Consider the following 11446-nt stretch of genomic DNA (forward strand, 5'->3'; position numbering starts at 1 on the left):
TAAAATGGGATGGCATATATGAAATGTAACTCCATTTGCAATCTAAATTGATAGGCATGGAGACTGTGGTGTGAAAATAAAGTGTTGAGTTCATGGACAACTACTTGATGGAATCATGTTGGACATCAGAAATTGTAAGGTGCATACATATTGGACTTTTGTGAGTGAAGGAAAATCCACAAGATAGACCCACCATGTAGACTGTGGTAGTTTTGTTGGGAAGTAAATTAATACCACTTCCTAAACCAAAACAGCCTGCATTCTCTCCGGATAAATTGATTCAGATTGGTGATTTATATGAGTTTAGCTTTTCTAGCATTTGGACCACAATGAACGCATACAAATTGTATAAGATTGCCATTGGGTCCCAACCTTGTGGTATGATCACACAAACCCATGGTCTTCGGCAAGGGGATCCACTTTCCCCTATCTTTTCCTACTTTGTGCAGAAGGATTGTCGGCATTGCTGCATAAGGCAACGCAAAGGAATGACTTGAAAGGATTGGCTACCTCAACTAGGGGACCAAGAATTTCACACTTATTCTTTGCTGATGATAGCTTGATATTTTGTCAAGCAATGGAGAAGGAAGGGGCTGAAGTACAAAGAATTTTGCAAGTCTATAAGTCCTCTAAGGGACAACAACTAAATAGAAACAAGACAACACTCTTCTTCAGTAGCAATACTCCTACACGTACATAGGAAGCCATCAAGTCCATGTTTGGTGCTCAAGTTATTAAACCTCACGAATCCTATCTAGGATTGCCCTCATTGATTGGGAAGTCAAAGAAGAACACATTTGCCCAGTTCAAACAAAAACTAGCATCCAAGCTTGCGGGTTGGAAGGAAAAGCTTCTGTCAAATGCGGGTAAGGAAGTGTTGATTAAGGTGGTTGCACAAGCCGTCCCTTCTTACACGATAAGCTGTTTCAAGCTCCCGAATGCTCTATGTGATGAGATGACTGGAATGGTGAGGCAATTTTGGTGGGGGCAAGTGAAGAATGAGAAGAAGGTGGCTTAGATGAACTAGGATAAAATGTGTTTACCGAAGGATAAGGGAGGGATGGGTTTTAGAGACTTGAAGTCCTTCAATCTTGCTCTATTAGCTAAACAGGGTTGAAGACTTCGAACTAGTTCTTCTTCCCTCTTTTCTCGGGTTTATAAGGCTAAATACTTCCCTAATGGGGACTTTGCACTTTCCTATAAGAGTAATTTGTAGGTACTCCCGAAGTACGGTGAATAATGCTTCATCCTCTTACATTCATGGCATGATCCACTTATTAAATTCATGATGAGGTCCACCACGAATATGAAAGGATGGAGCATTATTTTGCTATACTTCGACAGTACCTAACTATTTTCCCTCTAATAAGAATATGCCACATCATCATGTTTGGTGAAAACTCTTTGGTTTATACTCTCCAATAAGAACATGCCACATTATCATATTAATAAAACATAAGTACACCTAATCACATACAGTAATATCTTAATAAACACCATATTTCTGGTTTTGAGTAAAATAAAATGTGGTTCTATTAGGTGTGGTAAGATGTATTGAGTTTTAAGTAAAAGATTGATATGACAATCTCTTATTACATGGTGTAGAACATTAATTTTACACATCATCCTTACCAAATTCAAACTCATATATATATAATTTCGAAATGGTATACGTCGGTATTAATTGGTTTCGAAATAACTTTCATGAAATTAATTACAAGTAAGATCTACTATAAATATAGTGAAATATTAACAAATACCCTAAGAACATTAGTTTATGAACTATTTTTAGAAATATTTTATGAAAAAATGATAAAACAATTAATTTCTTTAACAATTTTTTTTATATTTTTCATAAAAATAGAGTCAAAATTTTTAAACATAATTTATTAACAAGTACTCTAGATTTCTATAAGGGCACTCATTACAATAATTTTAAAATATAAAATTACTGTCAAGAAAAGAATTATCAAATCACCGCACTCTAAAAGCATCTAATAATTACTCAAAAGCGATGCATTGAAGTTGATAGTTAGACCTTTTGGGTTTTTATGAACAAATGCTCCTAATCTAAATGTAAGAGCAACAACATCAGTAAGTGTAAAAGTTAGTGGCAGAGCTAGGAATTTATATTCGGGGGGGCCATGTATACAAGTAAGCCCTATATGCATTGGGATGAAAATTAGAATTTTTTTTTCTCTTTTATTTGTTGAGGTAATTGTTTTTTCGGCCTAATATGTTGAGGTAATTGTTAAAATACCTATATTCATTTTAAAGATGCTAAATGTGTAATTATTGTAATTTGTTGACATGTATTTGTGGATTGTATTTTATTGAAATGAAAATTGTATTTATTTTTAGACTTTATATAGGTATATTATCAAGGATGGGGGCCAAAATGACAAAATTATTTAAGAATCTTCAAATTATTTAAAATATTTAAAAAAAAATTATAAATCTTTTCAAAAAATTTGGGGGGCCAAGCGGAAAAATTTTGGGGGGGCCAAGGCCCCCCTCGGTCCTTAAGTGGCTCCGCCACTAGTAAAAGTTTCCTTCTATTTTACATTAAAAACCTATTTTTTCTATTTTACACAGTCATTTTTACAAAACACCCACATCAATCTATCTATTCTACACATTTATTCATTAAAATATTTATTCTTTTATAATTTTTTATTATTTCCTCACTCACTACCCATCTCTCTCATATACCCAACACTGCCAAAAAAATACTAAAATATTAAATACACGAGTTACAATAACCGTGCATATATGCACGGTTACTATAATAATGATACATTTATGCATAATTTTACACCCACTAATATAGATGTTTGTTTAGTCAAAATATACATATCTCAATACTTTTTTCTATTTTACACTATTTTGCACTTAGAGAGAGTTTGGATTCGAATTATAAGTGGCTGCATTTGCGTTTTCTGACTTTTTTTTTTTCTTTTTTTCTTTTTTTTTCCAGCCGCACTATTTGACCAAGTCAATCGTGAACAGTGCATGGATACACTGTTCACGGATCCACAAATTTCACTTTTCAGTCACTTTTTCATTAAAAATGGGTCCCACAACACTATTTACACATTTAAAAATTATTTTACTACAGTGTTTTCAGTTTTCAATTTTCAATTTCAATAAAATAAGTTCTATCTAAACAGACCCTTAATGATGCAAATGCTCTAACATGTCTAATACGGCCAAGTCCTCGGAATTCGAAAACCACAAAACCTAACCTACCCTATACAATACCCCCAAAGAGTTGAAGTCGTGCCCTGGACCCTCACTACGCGGAGGGTGCGTACGTACGTAGTGGTTTTTTTTTAGACGTCATTGACTTGTTCACTTGCGGGAAACAGTTCTGTCCTCCTAAAGGCAGAATAGGATAGAATAGAATTGTACTAATTCTCTAAACATCTAAATCCCAAAACTTGTCACGAAAAACACTACAGAAACTCTTTATCATAATTGAGGAGAGAGGAAGAGATTGAATGATCAAAATGACTTCCTTCTTCAATCCCTCTCTTCCTATCTTGTTCCTTTCCATTCTTAGCTTCCTCAGTCTTACCGCTCATGCTGCTGACCCTTATCTTCTGAGCTACGTATGTGAAAACACCACTTTCAGCGCCAGTGATAGCATCTACCAATCCAATCTAAACTCCCCCCTTTCTTCTTTCTCCTCCAACGCCAACGTCGATTTCTTCGCCACCACCCGCGGCTCAGACACCTCCGAACCTGTCTACGGCTTCTTCAACTGTCGCGGTGATCTCACTTCTCAAGACTGCCGAGATTGCGTGAACGCAGCAGTGAAAGAAATAACCAACAATTGTTCAACACAAAAAGTCGCTATCATATGGTACGATATGTGCGTTTTGCGCTACTCCAACAGGTCTTTCTTTTCCACCGTCGACGAAACACCAATGTTCGGCTTGTTGAACACGCTGGATGTGACTGACCCGAACAAGTTCAATCAGTTACTTAACGCGTCGTTGATTGAGTTGTTGGTTGAGTTGGCAAAGGAAACCTCGAACGTTCCAACCGGTGCTAATAAGTTTGGGACCAAGCAAGTGACTATGACTAATTTTCAAACACTTTACAGCCTTGTACAGTGCACACCGGACCTGTATGGCACCGATTGCAATAATTGTCTTTAGGACGCTATAAAACTTCTTCCTTCGTGTTGTAGTGGAAAGCAAGGGGGCAGAATTGTTTTTCCCAGTTGCAATCTTAGGTACGAATTGTACCAATTTTATGAAACCGTAGCGACGGTGCCCCCACCATCTCCAGGACTTCAACCTCCATCTCCAGGTTCCGTCAGTGGACCAAGAGGTACACTAGAGCACGAGCACCAAATCCCTGTTGATTGCCTTTCATTCTTGATTATTAGTTAATATTAACTATTTTGTTTTATTAAGTGATGTTATGTCATGGACTTCCACTGCTTTCCGCTCCTCTTATTTTATTGGCTATTCGCTATCGGCAAAAATTTAGTAAAATATTTTGCGATTTTTCTATTTTACAACATGTTAGGTTCTAAATGTTTAGAACAATTGGTAAATCGTGAACACAAACTTATCTAGATATAGATCTTAGAGTCTATAAGTATTATTAGACAATACTCAAGGTGATTCAAGTCAAGATTCAAGAACATATAAGCTGCAGGAAGAAGATTTCATAATTTGTCTTGTTAGATCGATTGAAAGACAGGCTCGATCGATCGAAATTCGTATCTGCAAAATTTTAATTAAGCCCAAATAGCAGTTCAAGCCAATTTAGGATTAGGGTTTCTAATCTATTTCTCTTAGTATATAAAGGAAACTCTAATCACGTTTTTATGTGGCTTTTCAGAGAGAAAAGAGTGTGCCTCTTTTGAATTTAGGGTTTTGTTTCTAAAAAGCTCTCTTATGTCTTCTACCGGTGCTATTCCTTGAAGAATCTCAAGATCCAGTATTGTAGAAGTTGTTGCCTTCTCTAGTCATCAAAGGTGCTGATGATCTAAACCTTCAAGGGTGGTCTTGGAGTCACAAACAGGAGAGTTAGTGTTGCTAAACCTTTGAGTGGGATCTCAAAGTCACAAATGAGGGTATTTGTGTTTTGCAAAGGCCAAAGAAAGGAGTCCGTGGATTCGGAGCTTGCACGTAGTCATGTCAATAAGTTCTACTAGTAGGTAGTAATAAGAAGTCGAGCGTGGGAGCTTGTAAGTCTTATTGTATGAACTTCGATTCTTTCTAGTGGATTTGCTTTTTACCTTAAGGATAGCTAGGTTAAATCCTCCCCAGGTTTTTTACCGGTTTGGTTTTCCTAGATTATCATATCGTTGTATTATTTATTTTTCCGCTGTTTTGCATGATATGATTGTTTGATTGTGATAACTTAGATTTAGAATTTGGACTAAGTAACAATTTGGCTAATTACCTAGGTTAAATCAATTATATTTTAAGGAGTCTAAAAACCAACACAACAAACTGTTGTGATTGTTTGGCAACTTTCTATTGATTCTTCATTATTGATATCTCTTCATATCATCACTTTATAAAAATATTTTTAACTTTAAACATTTTTTAAAGGTTTTTGGACGTAGAACGGTCAAGATCTATCCAACCGACTGACACTATGAGTTGGGTTGGTCCATGAGTCACATGGTTTATCAATTATCATATCCTCAAAAGGTTTTTTTTTTTTTTTTTAAAAAAAAAATTATATTTTTGGCGTTTTGAATACATGTAAACGTGTTTAAAATTTTCACTTTGAGCTCTTTAGTTTTTTTTTTTTCCCCCTTTTTTCTCTTTTTTCGTTCTTTTCTAAGTTGTTGTTGTTTTTTTAATTATTTATTATTTATTATGATAAAACACACGTAGATTCTTTCTTCAAAACGTTAGAGCATTGAAGGTTTCAATTTAGTAATCCTTGGATAACATAAACTTAAAAATCTATCTATTATTTAACTTTTCGTTTTAAATTTTTATTTATTTATTATTTTTTTTTGTATGAATTGAAATGAATATTATCTTTTTCAAATCCTTTCATAATTGTTTTTTTTTAACAAATAAAGAATGGAACCTTCTTCTTCTTCTTCTTATTGTTGTTGTTTTTGTTGTTGTTGTTGTTTTTTGAAAAGATAATTATTATTATTATTATTATCTTTTACTCAATCGAGAAGCAAATTCATTTTTGTGTAGTTATCTCCTATGCTTTGAAATTCTCGTTTATTGTTTTAAAGGAATTTTTTTTTTTTTTTTTTTTTGGTTGCAAAACTAAGACACTAACACTACAAATGAAGAGGAAAGCTATGTAAAATAACCCTTTTTATAAAAGATAAAGAACTATATAACCCTTTTTATCCTCCAACTGTGATAAAGAACTAAATAACACTTCCAAACAAATATTAAAATATTCTAAATAAAAATTGAAGTAAATTACTTGTATATGTACTGTGTAGCGTCTCATGTATTATGGAAATTTAATTTTCATCATTTCAAATATCAATAGCGAATTAATATTACCATATGGTGGGTCTTATACACACAAGTAATACTATAGGTATAAATTATTTTACAACATTTTTACAAAATGTTGATGTGGCTAACCTTTTATTGATTTTTATCTCGACTCACCATTAATATCACTTTTTCATTTACCAATAATTATTCACCACATTAACCGTTTGTAAATTTTTTTGTAAAAAATTTTATATCTCTGGCATCACTCTATACACAACTGTATAAACACTTATCCGGATTTGTTTATGTCATAGTTATCACATCATTACCAACAATTTCATAAGTATGACACCTATATTCTAGGTTTTATTCCTTTTTTCTTTTCTTTTCAATATCAGAAATAAACAAAAATAAGTAATGGCATCCGCAATGGCACCTCCTCCGTTTCTCATTTTAATAACCCAAAGATATCAAAACCTTTTTAATTTATAAGTTATAATTTATAACTCCATATAGAATAACTCCATTAACCTCTTGAATGATATTCAATGATCTAGTTTTATTCTTCTTCTTCTTCCTCTTTTTTCAATATTTAGGGATAAACAAAAATAAGTAATGGTACCTCTGTTACTTAATTTAATAACCCAAAGAAACCAAAACCCTGTTATTACTTTATAACTTTATATTAAATAACACAATTAATCTCTTTAAATGATATTAATAGGTTTTTAATGTTTGTCTCAAAAAAAAAATATAGGTTTTTAATGAAAGGAAATGAAAGTATTTTATATACTGTTAGGTTCTAAAGACTTAGGTATTTATATATTTAGAACTCTAATATGTATTGTTGGCAAATCATGATCAAAACAATGTGTTTAGAAGTGTTTTAGTCTTGCTCAAAGTTGTGCATTTATGTAAAGTTGGAATCGAGCTAATGCAAGAAAGCATTATGCATTTCGGCCTGGCTCGATCGATCAAAGCTTAGGCTCGATCGATTGAAGCTCGGGTAGAATGTTTTTTTTGCAGATTTTCCAACTCAACCCTAGTTGTTTTAAAACGTTTTAGGGTTTTCTAATTTGTCCTAAGTATAAAAGGCAAACCCTAGCCACGTTTTAGTGTTGCTCATATTGCGGTTTGTGTAAATCTCTTGTGATATCTAGAGGAGCTTTCCTTTACATAAACTTAGAGTTTTCAAGGAGAAGATTTATCTACACCTTGATGATCAACTCGGTTGCTGCCATTGAAGCTTAAAGAAAACACAAGCGGGTGTGCTTGTATCTGGTGGTGAATCCATGAAAGACAGAGTCCGTAGATTCAGAGCTTGCACGTGGTCGTGTCAGTAAGTTCTATCGGTTGGTAGTAATAAGAAGTCGAGCGTGGGGGCTTGTAAGTCTTATTGTATGAACTTCAATTCTTTCTAGTGGATTTGCTTTTTACCTTGAGGATAGCTAGGTTAAATCCTCCCCAGGTTTTTACCGGTTTGGTTTCCTGGGTGAACATATCTTGTGTTATTTATCTTTCCACTGCTTTGCATGATATGATCTTTGTTATTGTGATAACCTAGATTTGTTAAATTGGACTAAGTAACAACTTGGCTAATTACCTAGATTAAATTAATTGTTTTAAGGGGTCTAAAAACTATCAAGTGGTATCAGAGCGGGTTGCTCTTTTGTTGTTGATCTTTTGATCACTGAGCTGATCCTTGACCCATGTTGTCATGGAACACGGACACTCTCTAGTTATTTGATGGAGAACAAGGCACCGCTTCGAAGGATCTCGTTCAAGTACCAATTTGACCGGTTATGAGAGCACGAGCAAAGAAGTTCAAGGATGTACTCAATGGACACATCCAAGAGTTATGGGCTCAAGCAAATTCGTGGAGGCCCATTGAGCATGATCCACGTGGGCAACAAAAAATCGTCAACTTGATTCAAGTTCTAGAAGGATCCAGTCAAGGCTAAGAATTGGCATGAAATATTTTGAGTTTATGTAAAAAACGTTATTCTAGGTTTAGGTGATTTATTTCCTTGTTTTTAGGTGCATTTAATAATTTTTAGGTCAAACTTTATTCCTAATATAGTTAGGTATCAATTAGGAGTTATTTTAGAATATATTTTCTTGTCTGTCAAGTTTTAAGGAGCCCTTAAATAGTCATCTAGGTCTGTAAACGTTTTTCAGACATTATTTGATAAAAACTTGTGAGGTTTATTCTCTTTGGTTCTTTAAAGAACTACTCGAACTTATCGGGAATTCCTGTGGCATTTATCTCGACTTATCAAACGGAGTTTCCACCACCGTTTGTGGCGTCTTCCTTATACCGAGGTTCTTGTTTGTCATAAACAACGAGTCGAGGTCTCCCATTTGAATCTGTCCATAGAACGATCTTGGGTTCCCTTTTGTTGTTGGGTCTCGTTATTCTTGACGGGGTTCACATCATTTGGTATCAGAGCAAGGTTTCTAGTTCAAGTTTGTCTATCCTTTAACATATTTATCTCTTCTTAGCCGAATTTCCTTTACCCTATCTGTTAAATCTTTGTTTGTCTTGTTGATGTCAAAACTATTGATCTGGTCTCACATCCCTTAGTTATTTCAAAATCTTATTTCATTATTCTCAAAAGCTAGTTGCTGATCATAAAAAATAATAATAATAAAAAAATTTCACTATTCTGTGCTTCCAAAATTCCAAAACTGACGTATTCCTTTTAATTCTAATCTGAAAATTTCCATATTCCTTACGTTCAAATCTGAGATTCCTTGATTAGTTATTGGTGAATTGTTGCTGGAAATTTTGAGTTGTTTGTTTAGTTTCAAAAGAACTGAAAGAGAATTATCGAGTGGAAAAAGGCAAGAGTTGTGAGAACATCAGATGGTAAACGCCATATTATTTTGAGTGAAACACAAGTGGAGAGTGATCCACATTCTTGAGTGTAAACACGTAAGGGAGTGATTCGTGAGGTTCCTTTTTTCTTTTTTTTCTTCTAACGTTTGTTTTGCAGCAATCATGTCTCACGATAGTGGTAAGAGCACTGCCGAAGATGATACAAAATTGGCTGATCCGAAAATGTTTTTGGAGGCCATGATGAGTGAGATGAGGCGTGTGATGAAGATGGAGATGGCACAGGTTCACGAACGGATAGATCAGATGGAGAATAGACGTGAGGAGCAACCACAAAACGGTCGTAATTTGCGTAGAAGGGAAAGAGTTCCACCGAGGGAGGAGGATGAAGACCGTTATGGGTCTGGTTTTGATGAAGAAGAAGATCGGGATTCCATTGTTAGCAATAGAAGACCTGGAGGAAGATTTAGAGAAGCTAGGAATCGCGAAGATAACAACTTGGGTGGTATTAAGATGAAGATTCCGTCCTTTCAAGGTAGGTCTAATCCTAAGGCATATCTTGAGTGGGAGAAGAAGATGGAGTTCGTGTTTGATTGCCACAATTACTCCGAGACAAAGAAGGTAAAATTAGCCGTGATTGAATTTTCTGAATATGCTATTACTTGGTGAGATCAGCTTGTGAAAAACAGGAGGCGGAATAGAGAACACCCAATAGACACATGGGAGGAGATGAAAGTAGTGATGAGAAAGCGATTCGTTCCAAGTTACTACTACCGAGAGTTGTACAAAAAGCTATAAGGTCTTAGACAAGGGAGTCGAAGCGTAGAGGACTACTACAAGGAGATGGAGATTGCTATGATTCGCGCTAATGTAGAGGAGGATCGGGAGGCTACAATGGCTAGATTTTTGCTTGGCTTAAACCGGGAGATCCATGACAAAGTAGAGATGCAGCATTATGTGGAATTGGAAGATATGGTGCATATGGCTATCAAAGTGGAACAACAACTCAAGAGAGGGAATGGGACACGTGCAGGCCATAACTCTAGTTTTACCTCTTAGAAATTGAGTCATGCTAAGCCGCTGGACAAGTCATAAACGCCCAAACTCGAGCTCAAGTCCACGACCACCAGCCACGTTCCTCAAGGTAAAACCAAAGCCTCTACCTCTAGGAATCATGATATTAAATGTTTTAGATGTCAAGGCAGGGGCCACATAGCAAGTCAATGTCCAAACAAGCAAGTCATGGTGTTGCAAGCCAATGATGAAATTGTGACCAATGATGAAGATTCCGACACCGACGACATGCCGCCATTAGAGGATGTTTCCGAGGAGGAGTATTTAGCCCCTAGCGCATTGACATTGGTGGTGAAGAGAGCATTGAGCTTGCAAGCAAAAGGAGTTGATGAAATATAGCGGGAGAACATCTTTCACACTAGGTGCTATGTTAAAGACAAGATATGTGGTGTGATTATTGATGGTGGTAGTTGTACTAATGTTGCAAGCACAATTATGGTGGAGAAATTGGGATTGCCCATGGTAAAGCACCCTACACTATACAAGTTGCAATGGCTAAATGATAGTGGTGAGATCAGGGTGAACAAGCAAGTGTTAGTTGCATTTCAAATCGGTAAATACGAAGATGAAGTGTTGTGTGATGTAGTACCGATGCACGCGGGACACTTATTGCTAGGGCGTCCATGGCAGTTCGATAGGCAAGTGAAGCATGATGGCTTTATGAACAAGTACTCTTTTGTACTTAATCAACGATCAATCACTCTTGTACCACTGACACCGCAGCAAGTATACGAGGATCAAGTAAGATTACAAAAGGAGAGTGATCAAAAGAAAGAGAGTGAGCAAAAGAAAAAGAGTGAAAATCAGAGAGAGGCCGAGAAAAATAAGGGAGAAAAAGAAAATCAAAGTTCGGCCCTTGAGAGAAAATCAGAGACAAAACAAAAGAATTTCTATGCAAAAGTGAGTGAGATCAAGCGAGCAATGTTTTCAAATAAGCTGATGATTGTACTTTTGTACAAAGAGGCACTTTTAAACACTAACGAACTTGACCTTGCTTTGCCTAGTTCTATTGTTTCTCTTTTGCAAGAGTACGAGGATGTCTTCCCCGAGGAAACACCACATAGGTTACCTCCAATCCAAGGGATTG

General features: G+C 35.5%; 1 protein-coding gene across 1 annotated transcript; it reads left to right on the forward strand.

Moving 5' to 3' along the window:
- The first annotated feature begins 3509 nt into the window (after positions 1-3509).
- Positions 3510-10083, forward strand: LOC115991141 (putative cysteine-rich receptor-like protein kinase 9). The gene is made up of 4 exons (XM_031114884.1): positions 3510-4132; positions 4196-4338; positions 9446-9906; positions 9961-10083. Exons 1-4 carry the CDS (start codon positions 3510-3512, stop codon positions 10081-10083), a joined length of 1350 nt encoding a protein of 449 aa, XP_030970744.1.
- The last annotated feature ends 1363 nt before the right edge of the window (positions 10084-11446 follow it).

This window comes from Quercus lobata, chromosome 5 (genome assembly GCF_001633185.2).
Source record: "Quercus lobata isolate SW786 chromosome 5, ValleyOak3.0 Primary Assembly, whole genome shotgun sequence".
NCBI lineage: Eukaryota > Viridiplantae > Streptophyta > Magnoliopsida > Fagales > Fagaceae > Quercus > Quercus lobata.